Source organism: Rhinoraja longicauda, chromosome 39 (genome assembly GCF_053455715.1).
Source record: "Rhinoraja longicauda isolate Sanriku21f chromosome 39, sRhiLon1.1, whole genome shotgun sequence".
Classification (NCBI taxonomy): domain Eukaryota; kingdom Metazoa; phylum Chordata; class Chondrichthyes; order Rajiformes; family Arhynchobatidae; genus Rhinoraja; species Rhinoraja longicauda.
The window spans coordinates 4,362,307-4,382,652 of NC_135991.1; the positions used below are offsets into that span (position 1 = coordinate 4,362,307).

At 43.1% G+C, this 20,346-nt stretch overlaps 1 protein-coding gene across 5 annotated transcripts in view; it reads right to left on the minus strand.

The window, feature by feature from the left end:
* The window catches only part of LOC144611131 (NACHT, LRR and PYD domains-containing protein 3-like), an 85,022-nt gene that overhangs the window by 5,867 nt on the left and 58,809 nt on the right, over positions 1-20,346 (minus strand). For 4 of the 5 annotated variants that reach the window (XM_078430197.1, XM_078430196.1, XM_078430194.1 and 1 more), the window contains 6 exons: positions 20,196-20,261; positions 10,356-12,096; positions 7,754-7,840; positions 6,825-6,995; positions 4,336-4,506; positions 820-987 (listed from right to left, as the gene is read on the minus strand). In XM_078430197.1, coding sequence (XP_078286323.1) covers positions 820-987; positions 4,336-4,506; positions 6,825-6,995; positions 7,754-7,840; positions 10,356-12,096; positions 20,196-20,261 — 2,404 coding nt within the window. Of the gene's footprint in view, positions 1-819; positions 988-4,335; positions 4,507-6,820; positions 6,996-7,753; positions 7,841-10,355; positions 12,097-20,195; positions 20,262-20,346 lie in introns of those variants that run through there. The other variant, XM_078430198.1, reaches the window with a different exon arrangement.

The window sequence follows — 20,346 nt, forward strand, 5'->3', positions numbered from 1 at the left end:
AGGGAGATGGACCAAATGCGGGCAGGTGGGACTCGTGTAGCTGGGATATGTTGGCCGGGGTAGGCAAGTTAGGCTGAAGGGCCTGCTTCCACACTGTATCACTCTATGACTATGACAATTTACACAGGCCATGACACAAACCTACAAGTCTTTGAAATGTTGGAGGAAACCGGAGCACGAGGAGAAAACCAACTTGGTCACAGGGTGGACGTACAGACTCCCAGAAACGTACATTGCGCCCAGAGCTGAACACAATACTCTAAATGTGGCGTCACCAACATCTTATACAACTATGATGAGCGTTTGTCGCCACTGGGCCTGCACCTGCTGGAGTTTAGATGAGGAGGGATCTCATTGAAACACACAGAATAGTGAAAGGCTTGGATAGTAGATGTGGAGATGATGTTTCTACTGGTGGGAGAGTTTGGGACTAGAGGTCATAGCCTCAGAATTAAAGGACGTTCTTTTCAGAAGGAGCTGAGGAGAAATTTCTTTAGTCAGAGGGTGGTGAATCTGTGGAATTCTTTGCCATAGAAGGCTGCGAAGGCCAAGTCGATGGATACTTTTCAGGCAGAGATTGATAGATTCTTGATTAGTACAGGTGTCAGAAGTTATGGGGAGAAGGCAGGAGAATGGGGTTGGAAGGGACAGATAGATTAGCCATGATTGAATGGCAGGGTAGATTTGATGGGCTGAATGGCCCAATTCTACTATCACATATGACCTTATGAACTGTAACATGTCCTCCCAATTTCTCTACACATCCTGGGACGTATGACAATAATATACTCTTGATGACACATTAACAGAAACACTCACTCCATCCTCTCCAGACTCGGGAGTGACAGTATGAGGCGACGGAGAGCGGGGAGAGAGCAGTCCGTCAAGGCATTTTTCCCCAGGTTCAGCTCTATCAGCGAGTGGTTTCTCACGGGTGACGAGACGAGATCTTTGACATCAGAATCTGTGAAACCGACATCCCACAGCCTGGAGATCAGAGGGAGAGAGAGAGAGAGAGAGAGAGAGAGAGAGAGAGACGGTGATGGACACTGGTTCTGGTTGATTACTGCACAAACACGCAAGTGGTTATCTCGCGCAGTGATGCGAGGCAACGCAAATCCCCAGAGTTTATACGCGACACAATTACAAAGTCAAAGTCGTCCTTTTTTAAAATGTAGATACAGGCCGCAGAAACAGGCCACCACCCCACCCCTTCTTCCCCTTCTTCCCTGTGCCCCACCTTGAACACCCAATACTCTCCCCCCCTCCCCTTCCAAGTATATTGCTCCTTCTTGTTTTCACAGCTTTCACATCTGTCCTTATTTCAGTGGAGTTTAGAGATCCTGCGCTGCGACAGGCTCCTTCGGCCCACTGAGTCTGTGTCGACAGGCAATTGCCCCACATTGGCACTATCCCACACACACTAGGGACAGTTTTTGTTTACACATTTATACCAAGCCAATTAACCTACAAACCTGTACGTCTTTGGAGAGCGGGAGGAAACCGAAGATCTCGGAGAAAACCCGCGTGGTCACGGGGAGAACGTACAAACTCCGTACAGACATCATCCGTAGATAGGATTGAACACGGATCTCTGGTGCTGTAAGGAAGCAACTCCACCCCTGCGCCACCATGCTACCATTATATCATGGAAAGAGGTCCTTCGGACCAACTTGCCCACACTGGCCAACATGTCCCATCTACACTCGCCCCAACTGCCCACGTTTGCTCCATATCCTTCCAAACCTGTCCTACCCAGGTCCCTGCCTAAATGTTTCTTAAACGTTGTGATAGTACCTGCCTCAACTACCTCCGGCTGACCTTTTCTACACCTACCACCCTTTGCGTGAACAAGTAACCCCTTAGATCCCTATTGAATCTTCCACTACCTCAACTTAAATCCATGTCTTCTGGTTCCCGATTCCCCTACTCAGGATAGGAAGCTGTGCGTCTACCCGATCTATTCCTCTTATGATTTTGCACAGTTCTACAAGATCGCCCCTCAATCTCCTGCACTCCAATGAATGCAATCGCCTGTTCAACCTCTCCCTATGGCTCGTGCCCTCGAGTCCAGGCAGCATCCTTGGCAAATTTTCTATGCATCCTTTCCAGCTTGACATCTTTTCTACAACATGGTGCCCAGAACTGAACACAATACTCTAAACGCGGCCTCATCGACATCTTACACGATTGCAATATGACCTCCCAACTTCTATTCTTATAGCTGATCACATTCATGTTGTGTCAGGCACTGGTACAAGGATGCAGAGAAATGTTACGAGGATGTTGCCAGGGCTCGAGGGTCTGAGCTATTGGGAGAGGTTGAGCAGGCTGGGACTCTATTCCTTGGAACACAGAAGGATGAGGGGTGATCTTATAGAGGTGTATAAATTCATGAGAGGAATGGATCAGGAAGATGCAGTCTTTTGCCCAGAGTAGTTGAATTGAGGACCAGAGGACATTGGTTTAAGGTGAAAGGGAAAAGATTGAATAGGAATGGGAGGGGTAATTTTTTCAGAGAAAGGGAGGTGGGCGTCTGGAACAGGCTGCCAGAGGAGGTAGTTGAGGTAGGGACTATCCCAACGTTTAAGAAACAGTTTGACAGGTACATGGATAGCACAGGTTTCATAAGTTGTACAAGTAGAATTAGGCCATTCGGCCCATTGAGGCTACTCCACCATTCAAACATGGCTGATCTCTGCCTTCTAATCTAATTTTCCTGCGTTCTCCCCTTAACACTTGACAGCCGTTCTAATCAGGAATTTGTCTATCTGCCTTAGAAATATCCACTGACTTGGCCTCCACTGCTCACTGCGGCAATGTTCCACAGATTAACTAACTGACGATAGGGCCTGTCCCACTTAGGCGATTTTAAGGCGACTACCGGCGACTAGGCTGTCGCCGAACGTTCGCCGGGGTGTCACAGGCACGATTGTGAGGAGTCTTCCAAAGATCGTAGTGGATCTGGGCGCATCGCCTAGAAATCAAACGGTTTGAAATCTCTCAGCGACAGCTGGCTTGTCGCCAGGTATCGTTGCTTATTGCGGTCGCTGTCGCATGCTGTCCCCAGGTTTGCTAGGTTCTCTTAAGATGCATTTAGAAGCACATAATATTAAAATAAGTAAAGTCATTACAAAATACCATAAAATGCTTGTGTTTAACCAATTTATTTACCGTCAGGACATTTGACAGGTAGATTGGAGGCAACAGTTTGACGGTCAAGTAAACGTGGGAATTTTCGCAATGTTTTTGGCCTCAGCCATTACATTTAAAGTGGGCTCCCAACCTAGGTATGCAACCCAGAAACCAGATATGCATCTCCCTTACATTTTCAAAGAATGCCCACACACTTTCCACAAAAATCCACTGAACCACTTTTTAATTTAAAAAAAAATACAGCTATTAGTAATTTGGAAGTAAATCCGGTTTATTCCTTGTTACAGCGAAGTTTGGTTTTTAAGTAACCTATACAAGGTGTTATAGTTCAAAACTCTCAAGTACTTACCGACTTGTCAGTGATTTCAGCGAAAATTAGGGCGCCGGAGAAGCATTGACAGCGTGGGAATTTCGCGATGTTTCAGAAGACGCTGTAATCTCGACCTGACTCGGCATTGTCGTGGTCATTGTCGTTTGGTAAAAGAAAAGTTCGGCGATCTGCTACGACTTTGACAGTTGCCGGCAGTCGCCAAAAAAAAATCGCCTAAGTGGGACAGGCCCTTAACTATCCTAAGTCTGAAGAAGGGTCTCGACCCGAAACGTCACCCATTCCCTCTCTCCTAGATGCTGCCTGACACGCTGAGTTACTCCAGCATTTTGTGATACCTTCGATTTGTACCAGCATCTGCAGTTATTTTCCTGCCCTCTGACTAAAGAAGTTCCTCCTCATCTCCTTCTTAAAGGTACGTCCTTTAATTCTGATGCTATGACCCCACTAGTGGAAACATCCTTTCCACATCCACTCTATGCCTTTCATTATTCTGTCTGTTTCAATGAGGTCCCCCCTCAACCTTCTAAACTCCAGCGAGTACAGGCCCAGCGCTGTCAAGCGATCATCATATCCTAACCCATTTATTCCTGCAATCATTCTTGTGAAACGTCCACAGGACCCTCTCCAGAGTCAACACATCCTTCCTCAGATATGAGGCCCAAATTTGATCCGTCTGACCAACGCCGTATAGAACCTCAGCTCTGGAGGGATATGGGCCAAACCCGAGCAGGCGGGACGAGTGCAGCTGGGACATGTTGGCCAGTGTGGGCAGGTTGGGCCGAAGTGCCTGTTTCCACACTGTATCACTCTATGACTCTAAGTAAGCACGCTCTCAGTCTGGGCCTTACCCCAGTCTTCGCATTTTACTGTCTGGGTTTCTCAGGGCCTCACATGCCAGTTTCACTCTGGAATCCCCCAAGTTATTGCTGCACAGGTACAGGGCCGTCAGCGTGGGGTTTGTACCGAGAACGAAGACGAGATCCTCGACACCAGAATGTGTGACACCGACATCATCCAGCCTGGAGGTCAAGGACAGTTAAAAATCACCCACGATGACCCAATTATTCTTAGAGCTACTTGCAATCTTGCACCTCAAATGTTCAGTAAGACAGATAGAGGTTAATCCGAGTAAGAGTGAGGTTTAGTTTATACGGCGAGGAAACAGGCCCTTCGGCCCACCGAGTCCGCACGGACCAGCAATCCCCGTACACTACCGCTATCCTACACACTGAGGCAGCATGGTGGTACAGCGGTAGAGTTGCTGCCTTACATCGAATGCAGCGCAGGAGACCCGGGTTCGATCCCGACTACAGGTGCTGTCTGTATGGAGTTTGTACGTTTTCCCCATGATCTGCGTGGGTTTTCTTAGAGATCTTCGGTTTCCTCCCACACTCTAAAGATGTACAGGTTTGTAGGTTAATTGGCTTGATAAATGTAAAATAATTGTCCCTAGTGGGTATAGGACAGTGTTAATTTGCAGGGAACGTTGGTCGTCGCAGACCCGGTGGGCTGAAACGGCCTGTTTCCGCGCTGTATCGCTAAACTGAACTAAACTTATACAGCGTGGAAACAGGCCTTCCTGCCCACCGAGTCCACACTGACCAGTGATCCCAGCGCACTACCGCTATCCCAGACACTGAGGCGGCATGCTGGCACAGCGGAAGAGATGCCGCCTTACAGCGCCAGAGACCCTGGTCGGATTCTGACTATGGGTGCGGTCTGTACGGAATTTGTATGTTTTCTCCGGGTGCTCCGGTTCCCTGCCACACTGCAAAGACGTACACTTCTGTTTTGAGTAACTGCTGGTTGACGCACTTATCATATGAAAATGACTGCAACTGCTACTTCCTTTCAGAGAGAACAGTGGTGTTATTTAAGGTGAAATGGAAGCTATTTCTGCTACGAATCCAATCGAGATCAAACAGTTTCTCACTAGCTGTGCAGGCTGCACTGTAACAAAGGTTTCCCTTGTAACATCTTCACTGTGTGCCAGTGAGCAGGACTAGAATAAGATTCTAGATTAGCTCAGTTTGGTTTAGAGATACAGCGCGGAAACAAGCCCATTGGACCACTGAGTCCGCGCTGACCAGCGATCCCCGCACATTAACACTACCCTACACACACGAGGAACAATTGACATTTTTATACCAAGCCAATTGTCCAACGAACCTGTACGTCTTTGGAGAGTGGGAGGTCTCGGAAAAAACCCATGCGGTCACGGGAAGAACGTACAAACTCCGCAAAGATAGCACCGGTGGTGGTGATCGAACCCGGGTCTCTGCCAATGCAAGTGCTGCAAGGTGGCAACTCTATTGCCGCTCCACCGTGCCACCCTTTATTCTTGGAGCTACCTGCAATCTTGCACTTCAAATGTTCAGTGTGACAGATAGAGGTTAATACGAGCAAGAGTGAAGTGTTGCACTTTGGGAGGTTGAGCATAAGGGGGGTGTATACTATTAATGGCAAGACCCCGATCAGCATTAATGTGCAGAAGGATGTTACCGTCCTATTCCATAGCCCACTGAAGGTGGCAGCACATGTGCATAGGGTGGTAAAGGTGATAAGAGTCAGGAAATTATTATGCAGCGCATAATGGAATTCAATGCAGAGAAATAGCATTTTGGAAAGTCTAACATGGGCAGGACCTCCAGTGAATGGTAGGGCCGTGGGGGGTGTTGTAGAGCAGAGGGATCGAGGAGTGCAGCTGCATGGTTCCTTGAAGGTGGCGTCGCAGGGGGTCAAAAATGCTTTTGGCACATTAGCCTTCATCAGTCCGAGTATTGAATATCGAAGATGGGAGGTCATTTTGAAGTTGTATAAGACATTGGTGAAGCCGCATTTAGAGCATTGTGTTCAGCTGTGGACATCATGTTACAGGAAAGATGTTGTGAAGCTGGAAAGGGCACAGAGAAGACCTCATTGAAACTTTACAGAACAGTGAAAGGCTCGGATAGTGGATGTGGAGAGGATGTTTCCACTAGTGGGATAGTCTAGGACCAGAGGTCACAGCCTCAGAATTAAAGAACGTTCTTTTAGGAAGGAGACGAGGAGGAATTTCTTTAGTCAGAGGGTGGTGAATCTGTGAACTTCTTTGCCTCAAACGGCTGTGGAGACAAAGTCAGTGGATATATTTAAGGCAGAGATAGAAAAATTCTTGATTAGTACGGGTGTCAGGGGCTATGGGGAGAAGGGGGTTGGGAGGGAGAGATAAATAGAATGGAGGAGTAGACTCGATGGGCCAAATGGCCCGATTCTACTATCACGTGATCTTATGATATGATCTTATGTGATCACACCCAGTGACTGTAAATACAATTGCTCACATTCAAGTACTTACCGCAGTATCTGTATCTTACAGTCCGGGTGTCTCAGAGCTGCGGATAGTATTTTCACTCCAGAATCTCCCAGTTTATTACCACTCAGGTTGAGATCTGTCAGTGAGTGGTTCGCACTCAGGGCAGAGACAAGTTCCTCGGCACCAGACTCCGAGAGACCGTTGTAACTCAGCCTGGAGAGAGGGAGAAGGTGAGGGACACAGAGAGACAGGAGACGTTGCAAATCCCCAGTGTTCCCCACCTTCGAAGGCTTCAAAAAGGCAGCCAGCCTCATTAGAAACCCATACCACCCTGGTCACACACTAATTTCACCCATGCCACAGGGAAGAAGGTACAGGAGCACGAAAACTGTAATGTCCAAGGTCAGGAACAGCTCCTTCCTTACAGCCAATAGGCTACAAACACTACAACCTCAAATAGGCTCTGAAATACATAGACTATTATTGTTGTTATTGCACTATTATCGTGTTTTTTGAGTGTACATACGTGTACGTGTCTACGTATGCGTGTGTGTGTATGTAAGTACGCACATGTGCGTGTGTGTATATATACACATATATATGGTCTGTATAAATGTGTATTTGTGGGTATGTGTTTCTATAGACACACTGAACTTTTTTTCTCCTTCATTATAATGTTTACAGTATACTTTGTTTACGGATTCTGTTGTGATGCTGCAAGTAAGAATTTAATTGTTCTATCTGGGACAGATATGACATTAAAACGCTTTTGACTTTATCATTAACACAATGACTGAATTTTGAAGTTCTCCTCTCTTCGACGAGAGTTCTGCAACATCCTCTCTTGCTGATCCCCCTCTGTGATTCCTTCTGCTAAAAAACAATCCTTCCTGCACAATTATGAACATATTAATATCCAGTATCAGACACCAAGTGACTGCAAACACAATCTCTCGCAGTCTGGTACTTACCCTAGTTTCTGTATTTGACAGGTCGGGTTCCTCAGAGCCACAGAGATCCGTTTCACTCCGGAATCACCCAGGTTGTTACTTTCCAGACTAAACAGAGAGTGAGAAACAAACAGGCAAATCCGGGTTTAGTTTAGTTTTGTTTAGAGATACAGCACGCCCACAGGCTCTTCAGCCCAACCGGTCCGCACCGACCAGTGATCCCCGCACACCTACACTATCCTACACACTGGCGCGGCCCAGTGGCGCAGCGGTAGAGTTGTTGCCTTACAGCGCCAGGTGCGATCCTGACTACGATTGCTGTCTGTATGGAGTATGTACATTCTCCCCGTGACCTGTGCAGGTTTTCTCAGAGATCTTCGGTTTCTTTCCACTGTCCAAAGACGTACAGGTTTGTAAGTTAATTGGCTTGGTGTAAATGTAAAACTTTCCCTCGTGTTTGTAGGGTAGTGTTGGTGTGCGGGGATTGCTGGTTGGTGTGGACTCGGTGGGCCGTAGGGCCTGTTTCCGTGCTGTATCTTTAAACTAAACTGATGGAGAATTGGCTTGGTATAAATGTGAATTGTCACTAGTTTAGTTTAGTTTAGAAGAACAGCGTGGTCAACCTACCGTGTCAATAGACAATAGGTGCAGGAGTAGGCCATTCAGCCCTTCGAGCCAGCACCGCCATTCAATGCGATGATGGCTGATCACACTCAATCAGTACCCCGTTCCTGCCTTCTCCCCATATCCCCCCACTCCGCTATCCTTTAGAGCTCTATCCAGCTCACTCTTGAAAGCATCCAACGAACTGACCTCCACTGCCTTCTGAGGCAGAGAATTCCACACCTTCACCACTCTCTGACTGAAAAAGTTCTTCCTCATCTCCGTTCTAAATGGCCTACCCCTTATTCTTAAACTGTGGCCCCTTGTTCTGGACTCCTCCAACATCAGGAACATGTTTCCGCACCGACCAGCGATTCCTGCACACTAACATTATCCTACACACAGCAGGGATAATTTACAATTATAGGAAGTCAAACAGTCACGGGTTACTGATTGTGGATGATCAGCCATGAACACAATGAAAGGCGGTGCTGGCTCAAAGGGCCGAATGGCCTGCTCCTGCACTTATTTTCTATGTTTTCTATGTTTCTAATTAACCTACAAACCTGTGCGTCTTTGGAGTGTGGGAGGAAACCAAAGATTTCAGGCAGGTGATGGGGAGAGTGGATTTGGGAGCAGAGGGGATAGAAGTGGGAGAGGGGAGGAGGGTACTGCGGTGTACCGCAAGCACGAGGGAGGGGCGGAAGGTGTTGGGGACAGAGGATGAGAAGTCCCGCAGAACTAAAAGGAATTTGGAACCATTTAATGATTGGTAAGACTTGATTCAATTATAAAGGATAAGGTTACTGTTAAAAGTTCACGATAAAAGTGGCTGAAGTCAGCATGTCTTTGTGAAGGGAAGATCTTGCGTGATGAATATGCTGGAGTTCTTTGCGGAGATTAATAGCAGGACAGAGGGGAGGCTGTAGATGTTGTTTCCCTAGATTGTCAGAAGGCATTTGATAAGATGCCGCACGTCAGGCTGCTCAGGACGATGAGAGCCCATGGCATTAAAGGGAAGATACTGGCATGGATAGCGGGTTGGCTGGATGCTAGAGGACAAAGAGTTGCAATAAAAGGCACTTTTTCTGGTTGGCTGCCAGTGACTAGTGGAGTTCCGCAAGGGTCAGTGCTGGGGCCTTCACGTTGTATATTAATGATTTGGACAAGGGGTTTGAAGGCTTTGTGGCCAGGTTTGCAGATGATGGGTGGAGGGGCAGGCAGTGTAGAGGAAGCAAGGACTCTGCAGAAGGACTTGCTCAGGTGAGGAGAGTGGGAAGAGGAGAGGCAGATGAAAAGTGCGGTGTGATGACTTTTGATAATAAGAATAAAGGCGTAGATTATATTCTAGATGGAGAGAGAATCCAGATGTCGGACATGCAAAGGGACTTGGGATTGCTGGTGCAGGACTCCCAAAAAGTTAATTTGCAAGTCGAATCGGTAGTAAGGTAGGCAAATTCAATGCTTGCATTTATATCAAGAAGACTGGAATACAAAAACAGAGATGGAAAGGGGTTTACAAGAATGATTCCAGGAATGAGTGAGTTAACATATGATGAATGTTTGACGGCACTGGGCCTGTACTCGCTGGCGTTTAGAAGGTTATGGGGAGGACCTCATTAAATCTTACAGAATAATGAAAGGCGTAGAGTGGATGTGGAAAGGATGTTTCCACTGGTGGGAGAGGCTAGGACCAGAGGTCATTGCCCCAGAATTAAAGGGTATTCTTTTAGAAAGGAGATAAAGAGGAACTTCTTTAATCTAAGGGTAGTTAATCTGTGGAACTCATTGCCACAGAGGGCTGAGGAGGGCAAGTCAGTGGATATTTTTACAGCAGAGATAGACAAATTCTTGATTAGAACGGTGTCAAGGGTTATGGGGAGAAGGCAGGAAAATGGGATTAGGAGGCAGAGATCAGCCATGATTGAATGGCGGAGTGGACTCCAAGGGCTGAATGGCCTAATTCTACTCCCATAACATGTGAACGTGATGCCGCCTCCGAGATAAATTGAACAGTTACCCCAATTCTCGACACTTGTGCAGCCCCGGTCCGAGCCGCTGGAGTCCTTCGCACTGAATGTAGCAGCTCCAGAGATCAAGGTGTTTGATCGTATCAGAGAGTCCAATGACATGAGACACGATGGCGCAGTCAATCGGGGTCAGACGCAATCGACGGAATGAAAACATTTCCACCGATCCCAGAGCTTTCTGAGCCAGTGCACGATTCTGGGACTCAAACAGGTAGTGCAGCGTGTTCAGGAGGCTCCTTTTACCAGCGTCGCTGAATGTGTTTCCAGCCTGACGTTTAACCTCCTCATTCACCCAGTCAATCACCTGGCAGGTTGTCTGATGAGGAAATGGACCCAGAAACTCCTCCAGCAGCCGCGCTGCCAATGGGGAGGAGAGACCAGCGACAAAACGGAGAAATACCTCAAATCGTCCGTCTGTCGCGCTGTGGGCTTCAGTGAGGAATTTCAGGATATTCCCAGGATCTGGAGTCAGGAATTGTGCCAGTGCGGCTACAAACTCTTGGATGGTGAGGTGCGGGAAGGTATACACCACACTCCGGGCACAATCCTCTCGCTCCAGAAATTCCACCAGGAACCCGGATAGGAACTGGGAAGAATGCAGGTTGTACTTGATCAAATCTCCATCCGTGAACACAATCTTCTTCTCGGCCACTCCCGCGAATGCCATCTGGCCAAGCCTCAGTAAGACCTCACGGGGACACTCAATCTCACGGCCGTGGTTTTTCAAGATGTTGCAAATGTAGTAGGAGTACAGTTGGGTGATGGTCTTGGGGACTCGCTGCCGGTCCTGGTGTCTTTGCACAAAGAAGGGGCCCAGTGCCATGCAGAGGATCGAGCAGTAGGAGGGGTTGTAGCTCATGGTGGACAGAATCTCGTTCTCCTCCACGTGTTTGAAAACCGCTGCTGCTACCGCTTGATCGTCAAAAAAACGGGTGAAATATTCCTTCCGTTCCTCACCGACAAATCCCAGGATTTCGGCCCAGACGCTGATCTCCGCCTTTTCCATCGAATGTAATACAGTGGGGCGGGTGGTGACCAGCACTGAACACCCTGGGAGAAGCTGGTGCTGGATTAGACTGGACACAATGTCAGATACTTCACACCGGAATTCGTAATCTGGGCACTTGTGCTGAGATTCTATGTCTCTCCCACCGTCAGCAACATCGATTCTGCAATTGAATTCATCCAAACTATCAAATATAAACAGCAATCCCTCTGGATTCTTCAAGACCTCTCCCAGGATATTCCCAAAGTAGGGATACCGATCCAGAATCATTTCACTCAGGTTTATTCTGCAGTTAATGGAGTTTAAATCCCGGAACTTAAACGCGAAGATAAACTGGAAGTGTTGGTATATTTTCCCCGTGGCCCAGTCATAAACGATCTTTTGTACCATTGTCGTTTTTCCAATCCCCGGGACTCCGGCCACCACGGCCGATCTTCCCAATTTGGATTTCCTCCGGGAAAAGCTACTCTGAAACAATTGGTCAATCCGGATTTTTTCCAGCTCTCTCCGGAGAGAATTCTCTCTCCACTCCTCGTGGTCCCGGCCTCGTGCCAGCAACTCATGTTCCACCAGTCTCCGATCTCGAACAGTGGAGATGACCGTGAGCTCAGCGTATCGATCAACCAGCTGGAAAACCTCAACCTTCCCCTTCTTCACCAGGATAGTGTTTACGCTCAGTGTTTCAGTCTCTGCTCGCAGGGTCTCCTTGTGCTTCTGTTGAACATCTTCCACGGGAACATACAGAAAAAGATTCAAATGTTAGATGGTCCAACTCAAAACTCAGGATTCATATAGTCATAGTGATACAGTGTGGAAACAGGCACTTCGCCCCAACTTGCCCACACTGGCCAACATGTCCCAGCCACACTAGTCTCACCTGCCAGCGTTTGGTCCATATCCCTCCAAACCTGTCCTATCAATGTACCTGTCCGACTGTTTCTTAAATGTTGGAATAGTCCCAGCCTGAACCACCTCCCCTGGCAGCTTGTTCGATACACACACTATCCTTTGTGTGAAAAAGTTACCCCCTCAGATTCCTATTTAATCTTTTCCCCTTCACCTTAAACCTATGTCTTCTGGTCCTCGATTCAGTGGTCCTACTCTGGACAAGAGACTCTGTGCCCGTTCCAGCTTGACAACACCTTTCCCATGGCAAAATGCGGCCTCACCAATGTCTTACACAACTGCAACATGACCACCCAACCTCTACTCAATACTCCGACTGATGAAGGCCAATGTGCCAAAAGCCTTTTTGACCACCCGATCCGCTGCGACTCCACCTTCAAGGAAATATGAACCTGCACCCCTCGATTCCTCCGTTCTACAACATTCCTCAGAGCCCTCCCATTCACTGTGTAGGTCCTCCCGATATTAGACTTCCCAAAATGCAAAACCTGACATTTCTCCGCATTAAATTCCATCAACCATTCCTAAGCCTAATGCCATTCCTCCGCCTGGCCAATCGATCACGATCCTGCTGCAATTTTTCACAACTACCTTCACTATATGCAAAACCACCGACTTTTCTATCATCTGCAAACTTGCTAATCTTGCAGTGTATGTTCTCATCCCAAATCATTGATAGAGACTGAAGAATTAATTCAAGGCTGTTGAATTAAGTAGTCAAAGGATTTTAGTACAAGAAGTGAAACCGGGTTAGGGACTCATTGATCAACAGTGAGCCGTGGCTGAGAAAATCACCAGACACTCGTATCCTGACAGTAACAGTACTGTGAGGCTGAAATTCTGCTGACAGTTCACTAGTCCCTGACTCACTTGTAGTTGACTCCCCTCCCAACACAAATGGAGTATTGCGAGTAGTTTTGGACCCCATTTTGGAGGTAGGATATGATGGCAGTGGTGGGGGTCCAGAGGTGGTTTACGAGAATAACCCCCAAGAAAGATTGGGTTAACATTTGATGAGCGTTTAAAAGCACTGGGCCTCTACTCACTGCAGATTAGAAGAATGAGGGAGGACCTCATTGAAACATACCGAAAAGTGAAAGGCCTGGATAGAGTATATGTGGAGGAGTTTTCCACTAGTGGGAGAGTCTTGCACCAGAGGTCATAGCCTCAAAATAAAAAGAACGTACCTATAAAAAGATGACGAGCAATTTGTTTAGTCAGGGTGATGAATCTGTGGAATTCATTGCCACAGAAGTCTGTTGAGATCAAGTCAATGGATATTTTTACGGCACTATGACTATATGAACGGATTGATGTATTCTTGATTCGTTCAGGTGTTATGGGTTATGGGGAGAAAGCAGGAGAATGGGGTTGAGAGGCAAAGATAGATCAGCGACGATTGAATGGCGGAATAGGCATGATGGGCTGAATGGCCTAATTATGCTCCTATAACTTACGAACTTAGATTTGAACTTATGAGTGCATGAGGTTACTTTGTGTTTGCACCCTGCCAGATGTGATGGCCTTAAAAGAAGCTCACAGTTGATTTGGATGAAATTCTGAATTTAGACATTTGCCTGAAGTGCCAGAATCTGACTGATTTGGAACTTGAACTTAGAAATTATCCATGGACCGTTCGTAAATTTCTTGAGTGGCACGGTGGCGCAGCGGTAGATTGCTGCCTTACAGTGCAACCCGTTTCAATCCAGACTACGGGTGCTGTCTGTACGGAGTTTGTACGTTCTCCCCATGACCGCGTGGGTTTTCTCCGAGATCTTTGGTTTCCTCCCACACTCCAAAGGCACACAGGTTTGAAGGTTAATTGGCTTGGTATAGGTGTAAATTGTCTCTAGTGCGTGAGTAGGATAGTATTAGTGTGCGGGGATCGCTGGTTGGTGCGGACTTGGTGGCCGAAGGGCATGTTTCCACGCTGTATCCCTCAACTAAACTAATGCAAGTCCATTCTATAGCCCAGCTTTTGTCAACTGGATTTCCAGCTGTTACCAACCTCCGAACAAATAACTGAGTTCAATATCTATTCTTTTTTTTTTTGAAAAGCATATGTACAGATAGAAATAAAAGACAATTTTGTTACAAAGCACTTACATAGCTTCAATTTTTAAATTTTTAAAGAGAGAGAATAAAAATAACAAAGATTGAAAGAGAAGAAAAAAAAAAGAAAAGAAAAAAAAAGAGTTATAACTATAAAAATTAAAGGGGGTAGATCCGGGAGACAATAACCACAGTTGTACATCCAACCCTAAACTCAAGTTTCAACTTTTTATTTTAGTCCTGTGTCAAACCCATTTACTTTTCTAAAAATTCAATAAATGGAGACCATATTTAAAAAAAAAAAATCAGGTTTGTCAATTAAGGCAAATCTTATTTTTTCCAAATGCAAGGTCTCTGTCATTTCCGTAATCCACATTTTAATTGTGGGGGTTATTGTTTTTTTCCAAAATTTAAGTATTAATTTTTATGCAGTTATTAAACTGTAATCAAGAAAATGTACCTGACTTGTTGTAAAGTTTGTAATATGCTCTGATAATCCTAATATAATTAATTTTGGATCCATATCCAATTGCTTGTCGATAACTGTAGAAACTATTTTTAAAATATCCAACCAGAAATTTTGCATTTTTATGCAAGTTACAAAAATATGAGTTAAATTAGCTTCTTGAAATTGACATTTATCACAAATAGGAGAGATACTAGGAAAAATCCTATTTAATTTCGAATAATGTAGTCTATGTATTATTTTAAATTGTATTAAGGAATGTCTAGTATTTAATGAACATTGGTGTATATGTTGTAAACTTTCATCCCATATATCTTGCATTATGAGTTGGTTCAATTCGTCCTCCCATGCTCGTCTATATGATTCTGATGACGGAATGTCAGTATCTAGGAGAGTATTATAAATAAAGGATATTAATTTATTTGAATTATAATGTCGATTCAGGCATACATCAAGAGTTTCTGGACCTCTAAATTTATATTCTTGCATGTGTAATTTTACATAGTCTCTAAGTTGTAAATATCTAAAATAATTATTAACATGTAATCCGTACTTCTGCTGTAAATCCTGAAAAGAAAGAAAAGTTCCCTTATGATAAAGCTCTCCCACCCTTTTAATTCAATAACTTTTCCATTGAGCAAATCCTCTATCTAAGACAGACGGTTTAAAAGAAGGGTTATTCGCAATAGGGAGGAAAGAGGATAATTTACTCAGTTTTAAAGTAAAATTTAATTGTTTCCAGGTACGGATAACACTGTGTATAATCGGATTACCTCCATATTTTTTTAATTTAAATTTATTGGAGCTAAGAGGATCGCACCAATATCAAATGGTAAACAATCCTCTTTCTCCATCTTTAACCAATCCGGTTGTTGATCAGTGTCATCCAACCAGCAGGTTATATTTTTAATATTAACCGCCCAATAATAAAATAAGAAGTTAGGTACGGCAATTCCTCCATTAGTTTTAGACTTACATAGATGTCTTTTATTTATTCTATGAGTCTTGTAGTCCCAAATAAAATTAGTAATAATTGAATCGATTTTTAAAAAAAACTTTTTTGGAAGATAGATCGGAATTGCTTGAAATAAGTATAGTAGCTGTGGGAGAAAGATCATCTTTATAGCATTACTACGACCAACTAATGATATAGGAAGTGTTTTCCAAAATTGGATATTTCTGTGTAATTTAGTAAGTAAAGGAGGAAATTTTAATTTAAATAAAGAAGTATATTTCCTAGTCACGTAAATTCCAAGATATTTAAACTTTTCATAGGCAATTTTAAAAGGAAATTGTTGAAGTATGGCCGGATTTTGCTCCATTATTGGCATAATTTCACTTTTGTACCAGTTAATTCTATAACCTGAAAATGAACCAAATTGAGTTATGAGATTTAATAAATTCGGAATGCTAATTTCAGGATTTGTAATGTATATTAATACATCATCCGCATATAAAGAAATTTTATTGGTTGTATGTTTAGTGTTATAACCGTGAATATCTGGATTTGATCTAATACTCTCAGCAAGTGGTTCTATAACGAGGGCAAATAGAAGCGGAGATAGTGGGCATCCTTGTCTACAACCCCTAAATAAATGAAATTTGGATGACAGCATTTGATTAGTTAATATTCTAGCTGTTGGGGATGTATATAAAAGTTTCACCCATGAACAAAAATGTTCACCTAATTGAAATGTTTCCATCACTGAGAAAAGATAGGGCCATTCTACTTGATCAAATGCTTTTTCAGCATCTAGCGAAATGATTGCTAAATCTTCGTTTAATAGTCTATTTGAATATATTATATTGAACAAGCGTCTCAAATTGAAAAATGAATATCGTTTAGCTATAAAGCCTGATTGGTTGGGGTGTATCAATTTATCTATAACTAGACTTAATCTATGAGCTAAGATTTTCGCTAATATCTTCTGATCAGTATTTAAAAGAGCTATCGCTCTGTACGAACCAGGGTCTTCAGAATCCTTATCTTTTTTAGGAATAAGTATTATTGTTGATTCAGTCAGTTTGTGGTAATCTCTGTTGTTTAAAGGCGTAACTATATACAGTTTTTTTATAAAATTCATTATTTAAGCCGTCAGGGCCAGGAGTCTTCCCATTTTTCATGGATTTAATGGTCTCTTCAACGTCTTTCATAGTTATTTCTGCGCCTAGTAAGTTTCTGTCACTCTCATTCAAACCAGGGAGGTTACATTCCTGCAAAAAGTTTTGCATCTGCGCAGAGCTATCTGTTATTTTTGATGAATATAATGTCTGATAAAATTGCAAAAATCTCTGATTAATATCCTTGGGTAGTTTAAGCAAATCTCCGTTATCTGATCTAATTTTATGAATTGTAGATTCATCTTCTAATTCACGGAGTTGACGTGCTAACAATTTCTGTGGTTTATCTCCAAATTCAAAATGTATTTGTTTAGTATATTGAAAAAGCTTTAAAATGTGAGCTGAGAGTATATAATTTAACTTATATTTGAGAGCAGCGATTTTATTATGTATTTCAATAGAGGGAGCGATCGCATTTGTTATGTCTAACTGTTTTATCTGTCTTTCTAGCTCATGTTGTACAACCCGCTTCTTCTTGTTTTGAGACGCTTGAAAGGCAATAATACATCCTCTCATAAACGCTTTAAATGTTTCCCAAAGCGGGGACGCAGGTGTTTCAGGAAGGTCATTTGCGTAAAAAAAGGTTTCAATTTGCGATTTAAGATAGTCATAACATGCTGTTTCATTTAAAATTTGAGGATTAAATCTCCAATTGGTCTGTTTCCGCGTTACTCCTTGGAGTTTTACCCTAAATGTTAAAGGGGCATGATCGGATATAATAATATTATGATATTTTGAATTATACGTATAAGGAATAAGTTTGGAGTCCACCAAGAAATAGTCAATTCTTGAGTAAGTTTTATGCACTGGTGGATAAATTGAATACTCTCGGCCTGAGGGGTTTTCAATTCTCCAAACATCTTTTATATTTGCACTATTTATATAAGAGTTTAATAATTTACACGACTTGCATTTTGTTTTCCTTTGAGTTGACGATCTATCCAAGTAAGGATCTAGTGTACAATTTAAATCTCCTCCAATTATCAAGTTATATTGTCCAAATTCTGGAATGGTATTAAATTTTTTTTTAAAAAATAACGGATTATCAAAATTTGGTGCGTAGACATTCACCAATATCAATTTTGTGGAGTATAGTTCTCCCACTAATATAACATATCTACTACCTTCAATGTCAACTATAGAGGAGGTATGTATAAATGGTATACCCTTACAAATTAAAATGGCAACACCTCTTGATTTAAAGGGAAATGATGAGTGAAATAATTTATCAATCCATTTGCCTTTCAGTCTGTTATGTGCTACATTTTTGAGATGGGTTTCCTGAAGGAACATTATATCAGCATCAATAGATTTTAAATGTGAAAGTACTTTACCTCTTTTAATTGGTTCGTTAATACCCTTGACATTCCAACTACAAAATGTAATACCTTTACCCCGTTTTCATAGTAGTATCTTGCATCTTAACCGATAAATAATCTATAATAAAGCAAATGGCCCGGCACCCGAACTACAACATTTTTCTTGAATGAAGGGTGGATGATCTTTTGTACTACGTGGAATGTCTCCCGGAAATATCTTCCAAAAGTATATAAATTCTGAATAATGACATGATAAAAATTGAATCTAAAAAAACCCCCAATATATAAAAGGTTAAAAGAGTGCAGGAAAAAAAACCCAACTAAAACTACAACTACAATTAGTGCAGTTAGTAATAGCCACCCTAAGGTGGCAAAAAATCTAAGGACTTCCGTGGGATGTAAAAAAAATAATAATACTAGCTCCGATTTTTAACGAAGTTGTTGTTTTTTTTAAAAAAAAGAGAGGTAAACGGGGCAGGCCCGAAACTAATTAGTCTATAATAAATCGATTTTTCTGTCTAAGGTATATTAATTAAGTGTTCGAAATAAAGTTTACATAAATCAAATATTACTTGTACTTCTTATTAGTAATGATTAATAATAATATATATGTTTTTTGATTAATAATAATTAGTTACGATTAATATTCGTATAGTATGTACACTAAGCTTAAATCTTTAGATTTTAATATCTTAAAGTCCAATCAGTTGTCTGCCAATTAATAAAGCCGTGAAGTGATATTCAACCTTTCAGCGACCTTTCGATCTCCCGAGCGAATTCCAGTGCTTTATTGTGGTCAGTAAAAAAGGATTCTGTTTGATTGTAGGTAACTCGGAGTTTTGCTGGATACAACATACCAAATCTGAGCGATGGGATCTTCCTAAGAATAGATCTTGACTCATTGAACAGTGCTCTTTTCTTGACCACCTCAGCAGGATAATCTCTGAAGATGCGAATCTCATCGCCTTGAAATGATAAAGTTCTGTTGAAAGCAATTCTCGACAGCATATCTTCTAAAACGTGAGGATAATGCACCTTCAGTATCAAATGTCTTGGAGGGGCGTTAGCACCTGGACGTGCTCTCAGTGCTCTGTGGGCTCGATCCAGCAAGGGCTTTGAATCCATTTTCAAAACTTCTTGTAAAAGCTCAGCAGTAAAGTCACGGAGGTTTTTAGCTTTCTCTTTACCTTCTTTAACTCCAAGAATTCTTAAATTTTGTCGTTTAGAATGACCCTCGTCAGTACATTTTTCAGTTAATTTCATTAATAGATCAGATAAACGCTGAGTCTCCGTCAATACTGCTTTTGTTGTTTCAGCACTCGTCTCGGCTAAGGCTCAATATCTATTCTATCTATAAAAGGACACAACGTGCGTAGGAAGGAACTGCAGATTTCCTGTTTATACTGAACACAAAGTTCAGTATAACTCAGCAGGTTAGGTACCATATCTGGAGAACATGGATAGGTGATGTTTCGGGTCGAGACCCTTCTTCAGGTCCTGAAACATCACCATGTTCTCCAGAGATGCTGTCTGACCTGCTGTGTTATTCCAGCACTTTGTGTCCTTTTGTCTATTGATCAGCAGCAGCAGTTCTTTGTCTCTCCATCAATTTAGTTTAGTTTAGTTTAGAGCTACAGCGTGAAAACAAGCCCTTCAGCTCGAGTATGCACTGACCAGCGATCCCAGCACACCAACATTATCCGACACACTCAGGAAATTTTACATTTACAACAAGCCAATTAACCTGCAAACCTGTACGCCTTTGGAGTGTGGGAGGAAACTGAAGATCTCGGAGAAAACCCGTGCAGGTCACGGGAAGAACGTACAAACTCAATACAAACAATACCCATAGCCGGGATCGAACCCGGGTCTCTGACGCTGCAAACGCTGCAACTCTACTGCTGTACTACCGTGCCGCCCTTCTGTCTGGTAATTTTGTAAATTGTTTATTTTCACTCACCCATCAGTTGTGACGATAAAACACACAAATTTTGTGCGATGTTCATGTATTCGTATGGATCAGGACCTGTTTAAATGAACAAGGTTTTATGAAACCAGATCTGACTGCTAATGATGTCTAGAGTGTTTCAAAGTGATTTTCAATTAAAGGT